The sequence below is a fragment of the Bison bison genome, unplaced genomic scaffold (assembly GCF_000754665.1).
Source record: "Bison bison bison isolate TAMUID 2011002044 unplaced genomic scaffold, Bison_UMD1.0 scf7180017864064, whole genome shotgun sequence".
NCBI lineage: Eukaryota > Metazoa > Chordata > Mammalia > Artiodactyla > Bovidae > Bison > Bison bison.
The window spans coordinates 3,404,673-3,428,699 of record NW_011494636.1 but is presented as its reverse complement, the minus strand read 5'-3'; the positions used below and the strand labels follow the sequence as shown (position 1 = coordinate 3,428,699).

At 38.0% G+C, this 24,027-nt stretch overlaps 1 protein-coding gene across 1 annotated transcript in view; it reads left to right on the top strand.

Annotated features, from left to right (window-relative positions):
* The window catches only part of NME7 (NME/NM23 family member 7), a 248,899-nt gene that overhangs the window by 84,551 nt on the left and 140,321 nt on the right, over nucleotides 1-24,027 (top strand). Inside the window, exons 8-9 of the mRNA XM_010836690.1 lie at nucleotides 20,305-20,369; nucleotides 23,905-23,973. Coding sequence (XP_010834992.1) covers nucleotides 20,305-20,369; nucleotides 23,905-23,973 — 134 coding nt within the window. The remainder of the gene's footprint in view (nucleotides 1-20,304; nucleotides 20,370-23,904; nucleotides 23,974-24,027) is intronic.

Genomic DNA, 24,027 nt, shown 5'->3' with positions numbered 1-24,027 from the left:
TAAAGGAAATCAGCCCTGAGTATTCATTGGAAGGACTGATGCTGAAACTGAAACTCCAATACTTTGGCCACCTGATGCAAAGAACTGACTCATCGGAAAAGACCCTGATGCTGGGAAAGATTGAAAGCAGGAGGAGAAGGGGATGACAGAGGATGGACATGAGTTTGAGCAAGCTCTGGGATTTGGTGATGGACAGGGAAGCCTGGCGTACTGAAGTCCATGGGGTCGCAAAGAGTCGGACACAACTGAGTAACTGAACTGAACTGATGAATACCAGGGATCATGGTTCACTGGGGACTACCAGTGTCGCAGTTTCCCTCAAGTGCTATAAAGTTTGTACATGGTTGGCGTTTGGTACTTGAACCTGAAACCATGGAGATGTGCTAGACAGTGCTTCTCAAGCTTTTCAGTGAACCAGAACCATTTGGGGGACTTTTAAAATGCATATTTCTGGGCCCTAACTTCAGAATTTAGTAAGTCTGGACTGGAGGCCAGAAATAAGTATTTGAAAAGTCTCTCCTAACCTAGAGGGGTCAGAGGTGGGAGAGAGGTTCAGTAGGGATGGCGTATATGTATACCTATGGCTGATTCATGTTGGTGTATGGCAGAAACCAACACAACATTGTAAAGCAATTATCCTCCAATTAGCGATAAACAAATATATTTTTTAGAAGTTTCCCCAGGTCATCCTGAGTGAAGTAAGCCAGAAAGAAAAACACCAATACAGTATACTAATGCATATATATGGAATTTAGAAAGCTGGTAACAATAACCCTGTATACGAGACAGCAAAAGAGACACTGATGTATAGAACAGTCTTTTGGACTCTGTGGGAGAGGGAGAGGGTGGGAAGATTTGGGAGAATGGCATTGAAACATGTATAATATCATGTATGAAACGAGTCGCCAGTCCAGGTTCGATGAATGATACTGGATGCTTGGGGCTGGTGCACTGGTACGACCCAGAGGGATGGTACGGGGAGGGAGGAGGGAGGAGGGTTCAGGATGGGGAACACAAGTATACTTGTGGTGGATTCATTTTGATATATGGCAAAACCAATACAATATTGTAAAGTTAAAAAATAAAATTAAATTAAATAAAAAAGAAAAAATAAAAGTTTTCCCAGGTCATCCTGATGAACATCTGATGTCCAGTTTGAGAACCATTTATCATAAATTTTGAGCACAAGGAACATCCTGTATTTCCTCTGGTAATCTACCTGTATCAGAGGCTACTTTTTAGTTGTTTAGTTGATCAGTCATGTCCGACTTTTTGTGACCCCATGGACTGTAGCCTGCCAGGCTCCTCTGTCCATGGAATTTTCCAGGCAAGAATACTGGAGTGAGTTGCCATTTATTTTATACCAAGTGGAAGATTTGAAGCTTGTTTTCTGTGGCAGGTTAATAACAACCACGAAGAAGGTTAAGAAAGAGTTACCTTTTAGTTTTCAGTAATGCATATGACTCCACAGAGGTAGTCCCCTGTTCTTGGTTTTAACTTGGTGAGAATTTCTTGGAGTGATGGAAAATTTGAGTATCCGTGGCACTCTGCTTTACCAAGGTAGCTTCTCATAGCGTTATTCTCAATAATGTCTGTTTAGCAGTTGTTTAATAAAAATAACAGAAAAGTTTGACCCGTATCTAGCTAGGCATTACTCGCTAGTGAGATTAGAATGAAACCTGTTTTTATTGAAAGAGCACTGGAAGAAGTATAACATTAAGGAAAGTGGCTTCTAAGATCTCTCAGAAGTCTTAGTGTAATTTTAAGCTTTGATAACTTTAGAATTATAAATGCAACAAATAATACCATTTATAAAATTAATTTAAATTTCTTTTACATTTATTCCATGTTTTGTAGCTTGAATACAGTTTATGTTTTGGTAAATATTTAAAAAGAAATCTATATAACTTTCAAATCATATTTTATTATACATTTCTAGCATTTATATTTCTAAGTTACTACACTAAGTCTCGTGGGACAACCTGTATATATACTACTGAAGGAAATTATATTTATTGGCAGGAGAATTATTTTGTTTGAGGAAACTTCATTTTCCCATTCCTTTTTTTCACCTTTTTATATGTTAGAATTTAAGAGTTAACCATTCAGGGAATGATGTTACTGAGGCAACATGACACATATGACTTTGAGATTATCCACCTGTTGACCTGTTCAGTTCAGTTCAGTCACTAAGTCGTGTCCGACTCTTTGCGACCCCAAGGACTGCAGCACACCAGGCTACCCAGTCCATCACCAACTCCCAGAACTTGCTCAAACTCATGTCCATTGAGTTGGTGATGCCATCCAACCATCTCATCCTCTATCGTCCCCTTCTCCTCCTGCCTTCAATCTTTCCCAGCATCAGGGTCTTTTCAAATGAGTCAGTTCTTCTCATCAGGTGGCCAAAGTATTGGAGCTTCAGCTTCAGCATCAGTCCTTTCAATGAATTTTCAGGACTGATTTCCTTTAGGATTGACTGGTTGGATCTCCTTGCTGTCCAAGGGATTCTCAAGAGTCTTCTCCAACACCAAAACTCAAAAGCATCAATTCTTCAATGCTCAGCTTTCCTTATAGTCCAGCTCTCACATCCATACATGACTGCTGGAAAATCCATAGCTGTGACTACATGTTTTCTAGGTATTCACAGAGTATTTAAGGAGGAACAGGATCCATGCAAGAATAGATGCTGAGTTTTGACAAAATACTACTCCCCTTGTTTATTTTTCATGTTCATGTCTGTTAGAGGACCATGTAATTTTAGAAATGTCATTAAGTAATGCTGAACATAGTTAGAAATGTTCTGTGCTGTGAGTGCTAAGTTGCCTCACCAGTTGCATCTGACTCTTTGCAACCCCATGGACTACAGCCTGCCAGGCTCCTCTGTCCATGGGATTTTCCAAGCAAGAGTATTGGAGTGGGTTGCCTTTTTCTTCTTCAGGAGATCTTCCCAACTCAGAGATCAAACCTGCATCTCTTAAGTCTGCTGCATTGGCATTGGCAGGCAGGTTCTTTTACCACTAGCGCCACCTGGGAAGCCCAGAAATGGTCTAGACTTGAGGAAAACATATCTCAAAGAGTTTGCAAAGACAGTGTGTTCCCATTCTTCTCCTTTGGAGGGATCTCCGGTACTGATTGATTGTGTATCCTTCTTATTCCTCCTCTGCAGAAATGCCCCTGTAATTGCACAATGACAGAGGAAGACAACTTTCTTCTACTTAGGCTTTGGTCTTGTTCTTTGGTCAGCTTCCTTCCACTAACCCAGGAGCAGGACCCATCTCTCCGGAGCTGGGGCCCAGGGATTTGGGCCACATCATGTTACTTTATCAGGAGATATTTTAAAAATGAAAAGCCATGGTAGCATGATCTTGTGTGGTAAGGCTTTAAAAGATGACTCATGTTCCATGACAGATTATAAATGAGGAAATTCTTACAATTTAATTAGAATTGATTCTTATGAGGAAGAAAAAAGGCATACATCTAAAGAAGGGATGGTACCTTACAGAAGTCTAGAGAGCTTGGGTTTCCAAATGATGTGTTAAAAGATGAGAGCAGTTGATACTTATGAGAAGTGCTGGAAAATATGATCTGTGTCGTTACTTTTTGCGTTGTTTAATAAATGGTACACTGCTTTTCTGCATATTCACACAACCTTCCTACTCTAGAAAGCTTGTGGTTCAAAGTTCTCACTTGTTTCGGTGGTTAGTTCATTTGTACCCTGTCACCACCTTACATCAACTACATCTCTGTGTTGTCATACAGTGGCTTGTGTGTGCCAAATGGGAAGTTATTTCTCCTTAGCCATTTTCATGGTGGTCATTACAGAAGAGCGTAGTTATCAAAGGAACACTCTGCAGTGTCTCTTTAGGATAATCTTAAGGGTCTTTTTTCATTATTGAAATGTAGTTTACTTACAGTGTTTTGCTAGTTTCTGGTATACAGCAAAATTATTCAGTTATATATAGATATAGATATAGATATAGAAATAACTGAGTGTTATGATTTTTTCTGAGCACAGATGTTCACTTTAAAATTATTAAACTCTTACATATTTTGCCTAAAACATGTACTTTTTATATTTTACAGTAAATATTTAGAAACTGGGCAATGCAAAGAGTAGATGGTATTAAAAGTGAAGCTGTAGTCGCTCAGTCTTGTCTGACTCTTCACTACCCTATGGACTGTAGCCTCCCAGACTCCTCTATCCATGGAATTCTCCAGGCAAGAATACTGGCGTGGGTAGCCATTCCTTTCTCCAGGGGATCCTCCCAGCCCAAGGATAAAATCCGAGTCTCCCACATTGCAGGCAAATTCTTTACCATCTAAGCCACCAGGGAACCAGTAGATGGTATAGTATGTTCTGATTTCCTTAAAAACAAACAAACAAAAAATATATGTATGTGTATTTGTATGTACGTTTAGTATTTCTAGAAGAATATGTAAAGTCTTAATTACAGTAATTTCCTCTAAGAGGAAGGACTGAGAATCTGGGGTGGAAAGGAGATTTACTTTCACCATGTACCCCTCTTACTTCCATTTTGCTTGTTTTCCAATGAGGCATATCTTTAAAAATTGTATAAAAAGGGGTAGGGGAAATTAAGACCCAAAATTCAGAACTTAAGAATTTAAGACGTGTTTGACTTGTTTTTTAAGATGATGTAGGTATGGAGTAATGGGATTAAGGAAGAAGTGGACTAGAGATTAAAGTCATAGGCTTTTCAGATCATCTTCGCCTTTTTCATGGCCAGGAGAGTGGTAATCATGATACTCTCTTGTCCTCAGATCTTTTGCTCCCAATCATAGTTTTCAAACTTTAGTGAGCATCTGGATAACTGGATCTGGATTGTTAATCTCTATTTTGAGATTCCTGGGCCATACCTTTAGAGTGTTTGACTCAGTATGTCTTCATTTCTGAAATTTCCAAGTCAGGCTAATGCTGCTGATGCAGGGACCACATTTTGAGAAATAATGGTCAGCAAAACTGCCCCCTACATAAGGACATGCTGGAAAATAAACCAAAAATGGAGGCCCATACCCAGTGCATATAAACTATGCTTCCAACAGATGAGGAGCAAGAGTTATATAATTTGTGGCATTATGTCTACTTCTAAGCCTATCTATGAATGGCAATGTAATCTTGCCAACTGGGGAAATTAGATAGAGTCATTTAAGGTCAACAAAAGAAGCAGTGTTTTTGTAATAAGATGTTTAAGTTTGTTTCCACCTTAATGGTGACTTTGGATAACTGGAATAAAGAAAATAAATGTTCGTATTTTTAAAAATTGTGCAAAGACAGGCTTCAAGAGTCCTTTTCTTTATATGTTGTAAAAATAAAACAAAACAACATAACTAATTTTATGGAAGGGAAAAGAATTGTACTTGGTTTTGTTCATTTTAGAGTTAATGGACCCATGGTTTTGAATTACCTTTTCAGGCTTTTCTGGTGCTTGCTTATAAAACTAACAAATTTCTATTGGTAAGTTATAATGTAGTCACTAAGTTGTGTCCAACTCTCCTGCAACCCCATGGACTGTAGCCCACCATGCTTCTCTATCCATGGGGTTTCCCAGGCAAGAATACTGAAATGGGTTGCCATTTCCTTCTCCATGCGATCTTCCCAATTCAGGGATCGAACTTGTGTCTCCTGCATTGGTAGGCAAGTTCTTTAAAAGACACTTGCTCCTTGGAAGAAAAGCTATGACCGACCTAAACAGTGTATTAAAAAGCAGAGACATCACTTTGCTGACAAAGGTCCATATAGTCAAAGCTAGGGTTTTTCCAGTAGTCATGTATGGATGTGAGGGTTGGACCATAAAGAAGGCTGAGCAGTGAAGGATTGATGCTTTCAAACTGTGGTGTTGGAGAAGACTCTTTAGAGTCCCTTGGACAGCAAGGAGATCAAACCAGTCAATCCTAAAGGAAATCGACCCTGAATGTTTATTGGAAGGACTGATGCTGAAGCTGAAGCTCCAATACTTTGGCCACCTGATGTGAAGAGCTGACTCACTGGAAAAGACACTGATGGTGGAAAAGATAGAGGGCATGAGGAGAAGGGGGCAACAGAAAAATGAAATGGTTGGATGACGTCATCCACTCAATGGACATGAATTTGAAGAAACTCTTGAAGATAGTGAAAGACAGGGAAGTCTGGCATGCTGCAGTCCATGGGGTTGCAAAGAGTCGGACATGTCTTAGCAACTGAACAGCACTACCACCAGGGAAGCCCCTATAACATGTATAGCACATGTACAACCATATTCATGAAAATCTCCTAGAAACGTGATGTCTACTTCCAGTGGGACTTGTGCTTTCTCCAACCCTTCAGAAGAGGGACTGGTTTCTTTCTTTCTTTCTTTTTTTTTCCTTTCAAGTGTTTATTGGCCATTTTCTTTGCAGTTCTGTGAAATGATTCTATAGGTTTCTTTCAAGATTAGAAAGAATCTCCCACTGCCTGGAAGCTGGCAGTAGTATCCTGTAGTTTAAAAATGTAGCATTGCTTTGTGATTATGTGATAGACTTGTTTTCCGTGGTAACCTGGTATTAACTTTGGACTTCTGATGGTCTGTTGCCTAATACTACAGAATTTTCAGTTTTTGCCCTGTCAGCTTGGTACCCTGCTTTGTTTTTCTTGGACTGTCCATGTTTTAAAATTGTAATCTTATTTCAACCATGCTGATGCTGATTGTTCTTGGCTTCCTTTGCTGTGCTGAGTCCATCCTTTTTTCCCAATAAGGAGGGGTTCTTGATGGCCTTTCCCTGGAGATTTTTAGATCCAATAGGTCTTCTCTGTTGCTCTAATGTTGGTGTAGAACCCGCCTTTACTATTTTCTACTCAATTACATTGTGATGAATTTTAATATACTGAGTTACCATATTGTGGGTGCATCTGTAAACTTATATTGGTTACTCTTTTTATTGCCTTGTAAAGAATTTCAGATTACAGTTGTTAGGACATTGGTAAGGAAGTGTGTATTTTAGTTGTGGGTGTGTAGTAGAATTGGAGAATCAGAAATGCTTTTCGATGAATTAGGTCTGTATTTTATAAGTCTTCTTGCTACCGGAATGAACTTTATGATCAGCTAATGAATTTGAGATCCTCTAAGACGTAAGTTGCCAGCTCTCAGTTTAATAATTCTGCTGAATTCAAACTCTCATCTGCAATTGATGTCATGTGATGCTACAATATTTTTGCTTACTAGCCAGCAAAATATCATAACAAACATTTGAAGCCAGGCTGATCTATGGATTTATCTTTTCATCTGATTAAGAATTACTGGAAGATTATCAGTGAAGTGGTCTTGCCTAGTGACATATTGCTGCCTAAGAAACAGAAAGCTTTTGCACCTGGCTTTTATGCCTAAGTTGATTTGTTATGTATGTTTGCTATGATTAGTACTAAATTCTTGCTCTTGAATTCAGTAATGTTTGTTATTTCTTTTGTATTTTGGCATTGAAAATTAAACTCAAACTCTTAATGATTAGTGTAGTTTGCTTTACACTAATCACATTTTAAGGATAAAACAGACCTATTTTCTAATGAAATAAAAGATTTAAAATTGAAAAGAAATCAAATTCTTTCATTTTGCTTTAAATTGATTATTAGTATTAAACATGATATCTATTTATAAATCAGTTTTGTTAGTTCATGCATTCTTGGCTGTATCAGTATTAAAACTTCTGTTTCATAGGTCTCACCCTGATGTTTCACAGGTCTCAGCTCAAATACAATGCAAGATTCTTTTTTGACACTTCTTTAGCTTCCATTTTTATTTCTCACCACCCCTATTTAGTGTAAGGATTGTGGAGCATAGCATCTAAATTGTGATGAATTGTCTTGTACAACAGGCTGGCTGCTGCTTTTTAAAGTTTTAATTAGAGTGTAGTTGACTTACAGTGTTCTGTTAGTTTCACATGTACAGCAGAGTGAATCAGTTATGTATATATCCACTCATTTTTAGATTCTTTTCCCATATAGGCCATTACAGAGTGCTGAGTAGAGTTGCTGTGCAATATAGTAGGTCCTTATTGGTTATCTGTAAAATAGACAAAATACATAATATGGTACCATCTATAAAATAGAGACTATCTTTAAATGGGGAGTTATAAACTGACTTATCCTACATTTGCCATTTTGTTTTATGATTTTTTATTTCAAAAATTTGATGTAAATATAAAGTGTTGTCTTTTTTCCCCTTGCAGAGGTTTTTATAGGCAAAAGTTTGTTTCAAATTCTACTTAAAGCTGTACATATTCTTTATGAACCTATAGAAGTTGTTTCACTAATATACATACTCATCTACTAAGACAGAACTCAAGCTCTTTACACAGTTCACCTCATATATTTCTAGGAGTTCCTAGTCAGAGAGAGAGGCCTTGCTTTGTCAAGTGTAAGGACCCTCTTCTTCCCTCTTTTCTTGCTCAGACTTCCTCCCATATTTATCATGGTGCTTGCCAGGCATGACTGGCTTAGACAGCAGTGGCTTTCCTTCTGAGAACCAGTGAGGTTGCCAGGCCCTATTGTGGCTCTAGCTGGGTATAGAGCTGACCCTATTATCTGCTTCTCACAGTCACTGCATCAATCTCATTCACTGTGACATGACCATTAGCATTAGTCCCCTGGAGGTGTGTCTGTGACAGAATAGTCTCCTGTCAAATAGAACATATAAAATGTTTGCATTTTAACAGTACTGCTGAAAATTAACTTCACGCTAGTTGTATTAGCCCAGCTGTGTATCCTAACACACTGGGATGATTATTAGCTCTAGTACTACTCTACTGGGGCTTCCCTTGTGGCTCAGCTCAGTTCAGTCGCTCAGTTATGTCCAACTCTTTATGACCCCATGGACTGCAGCACGCCAGGCTTCCCTGTCCATCACCAACTCCCAGAGCCTGCTCAAACTCATGGCCATCGAGTCGGTGATGCTATCCAACTATATCATCCTCTGTTGTCTCCTTCTCCTCCCCACTTCAATCTCCCAGCATCAGGGTCTTTTCCAATGAGTCAGTTCTTTGCATCAGATGGTCAAAGTATTGGAGTTTCACCTTCAGCATGAGTCCTTCAGATGAATATTCAGGACTGATTTCCTTTAGGATTGAATGGTTAGATCTTACAGTCCAAGGGACTCTCAAGAGTCTTCTCCAACACCATAGTTCAAAAGCGTCGGTTCTTTGGCACTCAGCTTTCTTTATAGTCCAACTCTCACATCCATACATGACTACTGGAAAAACCATAGCTTTGATTAGACAGACCTTTGTTGGCAAAGTAATGTCTCTGCTTTCTAATATACTGTCTAGGTTGGTCATAGCTTTTCTTCCAAGGAGCTTTTAATCTTTCTTTTAATTTCATGGCTGCAGTCACCATCTGCAGTGATTTTGGAGTCCAAGAAAATGTCACTATTTGCATTGTTTCCCCATCTATTTGCCTTGAAGTGATGGGACCATATGCCATGATCTTAGTTTTCTGAATGTTGTTTTAAAACAACTTTTTCACTCTCTTTCACTTTCAGCAAGAGGCTCTTTAGTTCTTCGCTTTCTGCAATAAGGGTGGTGTCATCTGCATAACTGAGGTTATGGATATCTCTTCTGGCAGTCTTGATTCCAGCTTGTGCTTCATCCAGTCCAGCATTTCACATAATGTACTCTGCATATAAGTTAAATAAGCAGGGTGACAATATACAGCCTTGACACACTCCTTTCCCAATTTGGAACCAGTCTGCTGTTCCATGTCCAGTTTAACAGAATGTTTGCATTTTAACAGTACTGCTGAAAATTAAATTCATGCTAATTGTATAAGCCCAGATGTGTATCCTAACACACTGAGGTGATTATTGGCTCTAGTACTACTCTACTGGGGCTTTCCTGGTGGCTCAGTGGTAAAGAATCCACCTGCCAATGCAGGAGATATGGGTTTGATCCCTGGATTGGTAAGATGCCCTGGAGTAGGAAATGGCAACCCACTCCAGTATTCTTGCTTGGGAAATCCCATGGACAGAGGAGCCTGGTGGGCTACAGTTCATGGGGTCGCAAAGAGTCGGACACAACTTAGCGACTATACAACTACTACTACCCTGCTGCTGCTAGATGCTCAGTCATGTCTGATTGAGCCACCAGGGAAGTCTCTACTGCTGCTTACATTACCTAATAATGCTGTTGTTTGCCACTGGCTGTTCTAAGAATTTTACATATTCAGACACATTTAATCATTGTGACAACCCGGTGAGGTAGGTATTACCCCCTTTTACAGACGAGGAAAGAAACTGAGACTGTAGAGAGGTTAGATTGATATAGGCAAAGGAGATGGCTCTTCAGACTGAAGTGTTCACCAGCCCTTACATCTGTGGCCTGGAGAGCAAATTGACACACTTGGTCCCTGGCCAAATATCTCATGTGTCGTCATTGCCGATAACCGTCCTCTCTGTGTGCCGCACGTTTACTCCTCTTTGGCAGCTGTACAGATAGAACAACTCATTTCAACTGTAGGTTATTATGAGCAATATAACCCTAATGAAACACATAAGGGGTGCCTTTCAGTCTAAGAGCCCATTTTTGCAGGGGTGATAGCAGATAACAGAACCAAACGAAGGCAGGTCTGTTAACAGTGATTTATTTACCCTGACCAGGTACAGATTGGAGGGAGAAACAACAGATTCTCAAAAATGTATACTGTATTTCAATTTATGTATTTATTTAAAACTGGGGAAAAAAACCCCACGTTTATTTCCATTTTGAATTCAAGCCATGTTTTCATTGTAACTGTTGGGAGAAGCTTGTCTCAGTCCTGAAGACTCTCATCATGTTGCTGCTTTCATGCCCCTAAAAATCTTAAAACATTATATTAGCACCTCATTATACTTGCCTTGGTGACCTAGGGTCCCTAGTGTGCGCTCAGTTTGAGCTCAGTTGTGTCCAAATCTTTTTGCGACAGCATGGACTGTAGCTCACCAGACTCCTCTGTCCATGGGATTTCCCAGGCAAGAATACTGGAGTGGGCTGACATTCCCTACTCAAGGAGATCTTCCCAACCTAGAGATCAAACCTGCATCTCCTGCATTAGCAGGAAATTTCTTTACTACTGAGCTACCTGGGAAGCCCCTGGGGTACTTTATGTGACACTTATGCATCCATCCTGGATCATATAATCCTGATGCCCTTATTTTCTTCCAAATGATGCAAACCATGTTGTGTTATATGATTTAAATTGAATGAAAATCTTTACTGTCCTTTTTATTTTATTGATACCAATTGGTGTTAAAGTGCCTGTTTTATTCAGTTTCCTTGCAATTTTATTTCCCTTATTTGGTTCCAATCTTTTTTTTTTTTTAATAGTTAAGTCTACTATTTCTAAAAATACTGTTTGGACTTCAGTGTACCTGAATATTTATCATTAGTTACTTTTCTTACACTCTCCAACCATGATCATTTATGAACTTTATAGACAGAAGTGGCAGTTGCTCAGTTGTGTCTGCTCTTTGCGACCCCCATGGACTGTAGCCCACCAGGCTTCTCTGTCCATGGAATTCTTCAAGCAAAAATACTGGAGTGAGTTGCCCTTCCCTTCTCCAGGTTCCCAACCCAGGGATAGAACCCAGGTCTCTTATAAGCAGGCAGATTCTTTACTGTCTGAGCTACTGGGGAAGCCCTAGTAGACAGAAGGGGAATCTTCAAATTTCAGTTTTTGATTATGTGCCTATGCTTATGATTTTTTTCTAAGATATTTGCTGACTTTAATTTTTTTATTAGAAAGCACACATCAGAGTACTGCAGCTTTCAAAATGTACTGTTTCTTCTTTATCACCCGGCTATAGCCTTTTTTCCCTCAGGCTACAGTGTATCACCTCATATAAAAAGGGGGCTTGATGAAGACACTGTTAGTACAGCTGACAGAAACCCAACTTGAATTTCCTATTTGTCTCATTTAAGGATAGTGCTGGAAGTAGATTAGGAGCTGAGTTTGGCTTAGGGAGACTTGCTCAGCATCTTTGTTCTCTCTGGCTTTTGACTCACTTTAATGCTTGCAGATTAGCTTTTAATAGCACTTTGGGAGAGAGGTTGGGTTGCCAGCAATGAGAGTCTCATATACTTAGAAGCATAGTGGAAAGAGTTGTTTTTCCCCTGACTCTAGCTGAGAAATTCCAGGGCAGAAGTCTGATTGGGTCAGGGAAGGTACTCTGAATTGTACCAATTCTCAGCCCATTCCTGGGTTTGGCCCAGCCAGCTGAGTGCTATGATTGACCTTGTTTAGGTCTGGCCTCCACTTCTTGACCGCTGGCTGAAGCTTGTGGTTATAGGGTCATGTAAGAAGATGGCAATTCCCTTTCCAGTCAAATGGTTTAGTTTTTCCTAAGAGAGGGTAGGAAGCTCCTAAACCCAGGAGAAGCAAGCCTTTTTAGAAAGATGAAGTAATAGATGTATTGTTGATGACTGGATGGAGGGTGGCTGCTTATTAAAAAGGCTTTAGAACAGTTCAGATGAAAGATACCAGGATATGAACTGAGGAGGAGTGGAGATGGAGAGGCGATTTGACATTCAAAACATTTAGGTAGCATTCATGGAGTTATAAGCAAATTATTAAAAAACAAGTTAACTGTGCAAACACCAGCCAAATAAGCACCTGCTTTGTTTGACCCTTTTGAACATGTTTGCTGTGGAGCATGCAGTTGTACCTTTTTTGTTGTTTGTTACCTTATTTACATAGTTATTGTCATTTGTTTAGTCAGCTGAACATTTTCTGTCTAGAACAAAGTAAAGGACATAAGGTTATTGATTGTCGTTTCAAGCTGTTAAACACAGAACAGTTTTCTTAAATGCCTCTTTATCATGCCTCTGTGCATAACCAACTGAATATTAAAAAAAGCAGTACCCTTGAACTCATGTCTGACTGTTCTTGGCACAGTGTCAGGGCTGCTTGGACTATAATTTTTATTGGTTTATCTGTGAATAGAGTTATTCTGTTCAATGTGTAAATATGACCTACAGGGCATAGTTTAATGTGATTTATAGATTTATACTAGATTGTATATTTCTCTTTGTATTGGTGAATGCATAGGACTAAATATGACTTTCATAAAAAAAAAAACCAAACAAACAAAATAAATAAATAAATACGACTTTCATATTGACATCAGGATTCTTATGTAATCATGTAAAATTTTTCTTTATTATTATAAATAAGATCTTTTCATGTATCCTCGAGACCAAATCTCATAAGTACTAAGCATTTATTTGCGTTTTAAAATGTGTTGACATTTGGACCCATGGTGCAGAAGCAATGGTGTGTAAAACTGCTGGCACCTCAGCAAAGATCAGGATAGTGGTAGCAGACTGTACCAGTGGTCAATATATTTTTAACCATCTTGTGTTTGCAGAAAAATTTAAAAAGCCGCTTTCACTTAAGAATATCCTTGATGAAACAGTTAAAATTATTAACTTAAGTTTTGACCCTCAAGTCAAAATATTTATAATATTCTGTGTGAAGAAATGGGAAGTATGCATAAAGCAGTTTTGATCCATATTGAAATGTAATGTTATCTTTAGGAGAAATACATATACAGCTGTTGTACCATTTTTACTTGAAAGAATGACCATCTATGGTTATTCAGATAAGGCTATTTGGCATTTTCTTTAAAATAAGCCTGTCATTTAAAAGAAGTGACAACTGGAAATAATTGTTGCTCAAGATAAAAATCCAAAAGAAGATAAAATTACAAGTGAAAATTAGAGTTAAGAGTTTGGAAAACTGTATGCACCATCTTGAACAGCTTCCCAATACTTAGACTATTCTGATGAAATTGGTATTTGACAAGTTTTCGATGTTGTGTAGTAGAGTCAGCATTTGGAAGATCTGCATAATAGAATTTTCCAAACAATGTGTATAATGTTACAAAATCATGCAAGGATAGAAGATTAATACAGAGTATAAGATAGACCAGTGGATTTTAGTGTAACAAGGTTAAAAAACGTTCATTGGTAGAAGTTTGAAATTATATGTTGCAGTGAGCTTTTAAGAAACTACTTCTTGTCAAAGAAAGAAGAATATATAAAATTTTATTAGACTATTAAAATACTACATTTTCCACCCAAATCTACATATTTTAAGCAAACAACACAGAGCAGCAAACTGAAAGTTGAAGCAGATGTGAGAAGGCAGCTGCTTTTCATTAAATTAGAAATTAGAGATTTTTTAAAACATGAAACTATCTCTCCTCCCTAATTTTTTATTGTTTTGGAAAAGTCATTTTTCTCATAAAAATTGTATTTATGTTAAAATGTAAAGAATTTTTGTTATATTTAAATTAATAAATATTTTAAAATTTACTGTTTTAATTTAAAATACAGCAAATATTTATCAATATAACCTAGTACATAAAAGTGTTTTAGAATTTTTAATAATTTCTAAGAAGAGGTCCATGAAACCAAAAAGTTTGGGGAACTTTTGGCCTATAGGATGACATTCAAACCTCTGTATAAGGTCCAAGAGTCCTTCTACCAGTGTCTTCTGCCACCTCTGCTATGCTCTCTCCTGTCTCATTTCCCCTTTCCCAAAAGAACCTTGCTATTTTTCTTCTCCATACATTTGCTGTATGCTCTTTTTGTCATGAATATCCACTTTCTTTCAGCTGTCTGTCTAAAGTTCTGTGTTTGAATACCTCTTAGGACATTTATCTGTATAATACCCCTTTCATAAATTCTACTTTATTTAAAATTAATATGACCACTCCAGCTTTCTTATACTTATTGTTTGCATGGTATATCTTTTTCCATCCATTTATTTTCAGCCTACCTGTGTCTTCATATTTAAACTTGCTTTCTTATAGATATCATAATTGGATCTTGATTTACTAATGCATCTAAAATCTCGACCTTTACTAATCTCATTTATGAGGGCTCCGACCTCATGACTTAAGCACCTCCCAAAGGCACAACCTCCTCCTACCATCCATTGTTGTTTAGTCACTAAGTCGAGTCTGATTCTTTGTGATCCTGTGGACTGTGGGCTGCCAGATTCCTGTCCAAATCCCCTGTCCAAGGGATTTCCCAGGCAAGAGTGCGTTGCCATTTCTTCTCCAGGGGATCTTCCTAACCCAGGGATTGAACCCGCAGCCACCAGAGAAGGCCCCTATCATCACATTGGGCATTAATATTTCAACATATGAGCTTAGATAGTACACAAAAACTTAAATCATAGCAAGGGAAAAGAGGAGGCAAACCTTTAACCTGTTATGATTGTAGGTAAGTGAAAAATGAAGATTAATTCTGAGTAAGAAGAGCTTGTGGTGGGTAGCTGAGACTGAAGATGTAAAGACTGTTCAAAATATTTCAGGGTTTCAAAAGACACTGGGGAAAGAGTTAGAAGGTGGTCTGATGGTGAGAGTGAGAGGAAAAAATGGACCAAGGTAGAAAGGAATAAAAATGTGGAAAGAGATATGAAAGAAGATTTCATGTTGGAGGAGGGTGATTCTGTTCAGAGCTGGAATTGAAGCTTTCAGCCAACCTCTTTCTCTCCTTTTCAAAAGGCTACTTATATCATGAGAAGAGAATAATCATCTAGATGTTTTCCCAGGCAATTTTGTTTATTTTATTTTTTTTACATTTACCTTGAATTCATTAGAATTAATGTTTGTATGTGGCATGAAGTCACCATGAACTTGTTTTTCTTGAATTGTTAAACCAAAAATTAAAAAAAAATTTTTTTCCCTTCTCTAATTTTAATTACTCCTTTACAATTTTCTGGTGTTTTCTAACTGTGCTCTGAAGAGTCTTAGAGTTTCTCAGACTCGCATCAGGCCGAGAGCTATGATTGTTTCTTTCTTCTGGCTATTTCTTTTATTAACTTTGTTATTCAGTGAGCAATCTTTGTCAGCCACCTGCTACGTCCATGCTAGACTAGTGACACCAGTGTCACTAGAGATACCATGAGTCTTATTTTCATTTTATTTTTTTAAAACTTTATTTTATTTTTAAACTTTACAATATTGTATTGGTTTTGCCAAATATTGAAATGAATCCGCCACAGGTATACATGTGTTCCCCATCCTGAACCCTCCTCCCTCCTCCCTCCCCATACCATCCCTCTGGGCCGTCCCAGTGCACCAGCCCCAAGCATCCAGTATCGTGCATTGAACCTGGACTGGCGACTCGTTCCATATATGATATTATACGTATTTCAGTGCCATTCTCCCAAATCATCCCACCCTCTCCCTCTCCCACAGAGTCCAAAAGACTGTTCTATACATCAGTGTCTCTTTTGCTGTCTCGTACACAGGGTTATTGTTACCATCTTTCTAAATTCCATATATATGCGTTAGTATACTGTATTGGTGTTTTTCTTTCTGGCTTACTTCACTCTGTATAATAGGCTCCAGTTTCATCCACCTCATTAGAACTGATTCAAATGTATTCTTTTTAATGGCTGAGATACCATGAGTCTTAGAATGAACATGGCACTTGCCTCAGGAAGTCACATTGTCTAGTGAGTTTCACATATCAGGCTTCCATACATTCCTTTTTTCCTATTAAAACAGGCAGAAAGACTGATATGGAGACCCAGTAGTTTTGTGATGTTAAGCAAATTTTATTTATCTTCTCCAAATCTTCATATAGTCTCCTTCTGTAGTCGGATGGTAATCCCCGTTTTAGCGTATTGCTGTAAGGATTAAATGGAATAACTTCCTGTGAAAGGGCTAAGTTCCCAACAATTAATTTACTTTCTTCTTTTCTTACCTATATTTTTCCTATTGATAAAAGTCTTGAAATTTTGGTTATCACTCCTGTGTCCAATGTCAAATGTCATCTGACTATTTGATACAGATTACTAATAGGTTGGGGCTTCCCAGGTGACTCAGTGGTAAAAGATCCGCCTGTCAATGTAGGAGATGCTGGAGACACAGGTTCAGTTCTTGGGTTGGGAAGATCCTTAGAAAAGGGAATGGCAACCCACTCCAGAATCATTGCCTGAAATACCCATGGACAGAGGAGTCTGGTGAGCTACAGTCCATGTGGTCTCAAAAAGGGGCGGATATGACTGAGCATGTACATGCAAAACTTCTCTTTCCTAACCCTCTGTTGATACGACTTTCTTTAATATCGTCATACCATCTTGCTTAAGCCAGCGGATTTATCTTAATTTCCAGGGTGCTTAATTTCCTTTCATTCTTAAAGATCCCTATATTCCAAGAATTTTCCTTTCCTTTTCATATTATAATACTACTGTGATATTTTTCTTCTTGATTCTCTTGCAAATGTCCTTTTACATGTCTTTATTCATTTGAAGAATTCATTCTTCAGTCCCCACACTTCAGGTATTTTCTCAAAACTCATTCCTCTCATCTCTCTCTTTTTTTTTTTTCCCCTTATTTTTATCAAACAAATACTGCTCTCTTCTCATCACTTCAACTCTAACCTCTCTATGCCTCATTATATGTCTATCTATTGGAAGACCCCACATTACCAATTTAATAAAGGGAGTTTATTCATTCATTCCTTGATGATTTTTTCTGCCATTGGATATACTGTCTTCTCAGTGTTCTGCTCTAAAATTCTGTTTCTGTGTACAAATTAATTCAGTATCTTTGTTCTTAATTCAGTTTCATAGCTTTGTTTTCATCTTACAAGTGCTATCATTCTTTTGGTCACTTAGTCTCAAATCCTTTATTCCTTCATCTTCATGCTCTATGTTCACTTTAGTCTTATTACCTTTTTTTTGAAATATCTTATATTCATTACTTCTTTATTTCTTTACTTCTACCATGCAAGTCTAATCAGCAGAATAGATGATGTCAACAGCCTTTACTATTCTTTCCGTCTCTTATTCTTTTCTTCAGACCAGCTCACCCATTATTATTACATTAATAATCTTCCTATATTCTCCTGTTCACATTTTCAGTGATTCATTTCTTTTGGCTGTGTTTCTTATGAAGGAAGATTTTTCTCACTGGATTCTCAGTGTTGATATAAATTATTTTAATTATAATGTAACTTAAGTATGTCCACATATACAAATAAATGTAAACTTTTGCACATACAGCTGTATAACTAAAACAGTTTACAGATTCATTACAAACAAAACTATAAAATCGATAAAATTTAGGTTAACGTTAATGTGACAAAAGATGTTTGTGGAAAATCAGTAAGTTCAACATGAATATGGCGCTGAGTATTCTGCATTTGGCAGGGACCTAGTGTACTCTTGAAACTTCTGAGAAAGCTTTCTTTCTACAGCATGCTATTGTATCATTTGGCCTTCAGTTGGTATTAATGTATCTTTTTAGAAATAGATCTGTCCTTGTCTTTTTTGTTTGCTTGTTTTTTCATGCCTCAGCCAGCTGTGATTAAAATAGCCTATTTGGCAGCAGTAAGATAATAAATAAAAATACACATTCAGGCACTGATACTACTTATTTGTTACTGATACTAGTTATTTGGGATCATTAGGTAAGCATCAAGATGATCCAGAATAGGGAGTGTGTCTGTGTGTGTAATGTGTGAAAGAGAGAAAAAGAATTTCAGTTTACTTGAAAAAAAGAAACTTAGATTTTTATAGGAGACTAATGGAGAAGGCAATGGCACCCCACTCCAGTACTCTTGCCTGGAAAATCCCATGGGCAGAGGAGCCTGGTAGGCTGCAGTCCATGGGGTCGCGAAGAGTTGGACACGACTGAGCGACTTGACTTTCACTTTTCACTTCCATGCCTTGGAGGAGGCAATGGCAACCCACTCCAGTGTTCTTGCCTGGAGAATCCCAAGGACGGGGGAGCCTGGTGGGCTGCCATCTATGGGGTCGCACAGAGTTGGACACAACTGAAGCGACTTAGCAAGAGCAGCAGGAATGGAATCTGAAAAATCAGTTCTAGACCTTCAGAGTCTGAAACCACCATTATAAAAATTGCTATTTGTGGCATAAAGACCAAATTCTTCATGTTGACATCCAAGGCCTTTATAAATTTGGGTTAAATCTCTTTTCCTTTTTAGCTTTTTTCTTTTTTGACCTCTTACTATTGTATATGGACTTCCCGGGTGGCACCAGTGACCTGGGAATCCACCTGCCAAGCAGTAGACCTGGGTTCAATCCCTGGGTCCAGAAGATCCCCTGGAGAAGGAAATGGCAACCCACTCCAGTATTCTTGCCTGGGAAATCCCATGGACAGAGGAGCCTGGCAAGCTATAGTCCATGGGATCGCAAAGAATCTGAAGGCACACACTGAAATGTCTGAGCACACCCACAGACACTATTGTGTACACAGGTTCACATTTTCCCCAGCTTTATGCCTTGTCTCTTTTTATACCTTTGTCCCTATATAATCCCATCTGTCTATAACCTTAAAGAGCTACTTCCTGCCTTCGTTTCCCACTGAAGCTTCTGTTCTCCTCTTCATTTTTAATTTGACGTTTCTCTGCCTTTGAGTTCTTTTGGACTCCTTCCATATCTGGTACTTTAATACCACATCTTTTTATAATATTAGTTTAACTCTTTGATTTTTGTAGTTTTTAATATCACTAGACTTCAGGTTCTTAAAAGTTTTTTGCATAGTCTTCAAGATTGGTTTTGAGGAGAACAGACTTGTAGACACAGTGGGGGAGGGCGAAGGTGGGATGAAATGAGAGAGTAGCATTGCAACATATACCTTACCAGGTGTAAAACAGATAGCTGGTGGGAAGTTTCTTCATAACACAGCTCAACAAGGTGCTGTAGTTAGAGGGATAGGCTGGGGGCAGGACTGGGAGAGAGGTTCAAGAGGGAGGTGATATATGAATACTTATGCCTGGTTCACGTTGTTGAATGGCAGAAACCAACACCACATTGTAAAGCAGTTATCCTCCAATTAAAAATAAATTTAAAAAATAGTTTTCAAAACTGAAAAAAGTGATTGTCAATATTCCTGAAGCACTTTACTAAACATTTGGGATTGCAAAATCAAATGGGGTTACTGAATCAAATGGGGTCACAGTATTAGAGGCCTAGATTTCCTGGGCAGGTTTGTGTGATTCACTCTTACATAGTGTAAGCAAGTGTTAGTTGCTCGATCTTGTCCAAGTCTTTGTGACCCTATGGATTGCAGCCCATTAGGCTTCTCTGTCCATGGGATTCTCCAGGTGAGAATACTGGAGTATTCCCCCTTCTACAGGGGATCTTCCCAACCAAGGGATCAAACCTGGGTCTCCTGCATTGCAGGTAGATTCTTTACTGTCTGAGCCAACAGGGAAGCCCAAGTGTTTAAGCAAAATACTTTGATATAGAAAATTTGCATTTCTATAAAGCTAAAATGCCTTAGAAATTTTGTATTTTTGCACTTATTTGTTCCGTATTTTCAGGACTTCTGGGAAAGATCCTGATGACTATCCGAGATGCAGGTTTTGAAATCTCAGCTATGCAGATGGTAGGTAGTTTGCAAGAGTCATTAACTTACTGATGAACTGTGTGTGTGTGTGTGTGTGTGTGTTTTTTACACAGTATGCTTTAATACGTTTTACATTGAATTTTCTCTGTGCACTTGTGAACTCAAGACATTAAAAGCAAAAAGATATGTTGAACACGATAACTTTTAGTAAAAAATATTTTTGAAATGATTTTACCAGTATAATCTCTCACAGAGAGCTGACTGTCCAATGGTACATCTAATTTAAGCTTATAAAGCAGATTTATATAATTCCTGGAACTTTAGTTGCAAAGTAAATGCACACTGAAACAATGCATTTAATTCCTCCAAACAAGAAATAGTTTTAAGCTAAGTACTTATAATGAAATTTTGTTGTCTGGATTTGTGACTAAGAAGAGAATCAATTTGGCTTTTTCCCTGACCAGGACCTTTGCTGGTTTCTGGACTTTCTCTCAGGATCTTTAGAGTTAGCACATTTCAGCCCCTCTCTTGGCAGTCACACCAGTAAGCCTCCGGAGTCCACAATCATTCAAAATCGCCCTGCTGACACATTTCCAGGAAACCCTTCACTGAAGAAACAATATTAACTTCTCTAGAGCTCTTCTGTGTCTTTGTGGTACACTTATCATTGCATTTGACAGATAAATTGGTACAATTATTATAGGAATCCAATTAATAATTTGCATTTTACAGTTTTTGAAAAACAGCAAGTTTGTGTTGTTATGGTAGTGAATTACCAGTTCCGGAAAGAATTTTCATACCAGTTTATTTTCTCTTTCTCTGGAAAGGAACTCCTTTTGATTTCTATGAAGTCTGCATCAGCCCAGATCAGAGGTCAGGGCACTGTCTGGGGTTCTGCCTGTTTTGTATCCCAGATTGGTGGGAATGCTCATAAAATGAGAAAAGATTAGATGTATCAGCTAGTTTGCAAAGTTATCAGGCACAGCTTGGAGACAAATGAGAAATTTAATATTTGAAGAGTCTTGCCCAGGACTGTAATGAAATTGATAGCAACAGCGTTCTCAAAGTATTAGCTTGGTGATGTAGTCAGCCACAGGATTATGGGATCTAAGCCTGCTTAAGTAGTAATCAGTGTGAACATTTTAGAATTAAACATTAATCTAACTCTAGGCTTACAGCCTAGCATAGTGATTGCCCATAGTAAGTGCTCAGTGGGAAAGAAAGAATAATTTGTTTTAAAAAAGATTAATTGAATTTATGGGGGAGGCATGGTAGTTTAATGGCAATCAGAATCATTGTGATTTTTGAAATCAGTAAACCCTATTTCTGAATCATGGATCTTCTACTTTCTAGGTTATAAACTTGGCCAGATTTTAACCATTCTTATCTTCAATTTTCTCAACTAGGGAATGATAATATTATTTGCCGCTATGGTTTATTTTGTGCACTAAATAAATTAAAGCTACACAATACTTTGAAGAATTTCCAGTTCAAATTACCAAATATTTAATAAATTATACCTTGTTATTTGGGCTTTCCTGGTTGCTCAGATGGTAAAGAAACCACCTGCAATGCAGGAGGACAGAGTTTGATGCCTGGGTTGGGAAGATCCCCGGGAGAAGAGAATGGCAACCCACTCCAGTATTCTTGCCTGGAGAATTCCATGGACAGAGGAGCCTGGCAGGCTATAGTTCATGGGGTTGAAAGGAGTCAGACAAGACTGAGCAACTACTACTTTCACTTTTCACCCTGTTATTATTTTATAATATTAGTAATATAAGAAGTTATATGAATATTGAATAAGATATTGAAATCAAACAAGTTCCCTCCCTGTAATAGCTGTGTTGCCTAGGCAGAGTACATCATGTGAAATGCCAGGCTGGATGAAGTACAATTTGGAATCAAAATTGCTAGCAGAAATATCAGTAACCTCAAGATATGCAGATGACACCACCTTTGATGAAAGTGAAAGAGGAGAGTGAAAAAGTTGGCTTAAAGCTCAACATTAAAAAAACTAAGATCATGGCATCCGGTCCCATCACTTCATGGCAAACAGACGGGGAAACAATGGAAACTTTATTTTGGGGGGCTCCAAAATCATTGCAGATGGTGACTGCAGACAGGAAATTAAAAGACGTTTGCTCCTTGGAAGAAAAGCTGTGACCAACCTAGATAGCATATTAAAAAGCAGAGACATTACTTTGCTATCAAAGGTCCATAGCAGTCAAAGCTATGGTTTTTCCAGTAGTCATGTATGAATGTGAGAGTTGGACTATAAAGAAAGCTGAGTGCTGAAGAATCGATGCTTTTGAACTGTGGTCCTGGAGAAGACTCTTGAGAGTCCCTTGGACTGCAAGGAGATCCAACCAGTCAATCCTGAAGGAAATCAGTCCTGAATATTCATTGGGAGGACTGATGCTAAAGCTGAAGCTCCAATACTTTGACCACCTGATGCGAAGAAGTGACTCATTTGAAAAGACCCTGATGCTGGGAAAGATTGAAGGCAGGAGGAAAAGGGGACAACAGCGGATGAGATGGTTGGATGGCATCACTGACGCGATGGACATGAGCTTGAGCAAGCTCTTGGAGTTGGTGATGGACAGGGAAGCCTGCTGTGCTGCAGTCCATGGGGTCACAAAAAGTCGGACACAACTGAGTGACTGCACTGAACTGAACTATGAAAATAAATAGTTTGAACTGTTGTCTGGGTAGGGAGAAGCTCCGTGATCTTCAATCCTGGCAACAATAAAAGGACAAAGTAGGGAGGAAAACAAAAGTCTGTGTCTAGTTTTTAAAAATTGAAAGTTTTGGTTCTTAAAACTCTAGAACTTAATGAAATTTTATTTTTAAGTTTGAATCCAGCCTGGATAAGAATGAGTCATTGTAGCTTTACCTTACTAGCATACTCTGACAATTCTTTCTGAAGAATAGTAGGATTTTCAGATGAATGGTATCAGTGCTTTATTATGAGCCAGACTAACTAAGGGCTTTTTCTGAATGCCTGGGAGGATAAGAGTATTATTTCCAGGCCCCTCTACAAAATTTGAAGAAATTTTCTTTGGTAATGTTGCTTTCTTTTGCCATTGATCTATTGATAAACAAAATTACATTGTGCCTATGTCTTTTTTGTATGAAGAATGAGGTTTTTTTTTTCAATAAGATAGATTACAGTAGTTGAGAGCCCAATCAGTGGGATCAGACAGTTTGAGATGGAATGCCAGGTAGTGAAGGTTATATTACCCCACTGAGTCTTCACCTCATTCGTAAATTGGAGCTGTTAACATTACTTACATTGTAGGGCTATTGTTATAATTAAATAAGATGGTACATGAACAGCACCTGGAACAATGCTTGATATATTAAGTACTCAATAAATGTTACAAATAAATTCTTATTTTTGATAAACAATAATTTATTATTGATGGACTGAACTTTAATACTTCTTCAAAGACTAATTTCTTCAGGGTTTAAATTTTAAAGAAAATATGTCTAAGAGAACATAAATATTGAGTGCTAAGTGTGATTCATTCTATTTTTTTGGTTGACTTATGTTTTTCTTTTTTTTAAAATACAGTTTAACATGGATCGGATTAATGTTGAAGAGTTTTATGAAGTTTATAAAGGAGTAGTGTCTGAGTATAATGTAAGTACTAAAGTAAATGTAAAGTATTGGTATTGAAAACTTGTGTATCTCAGA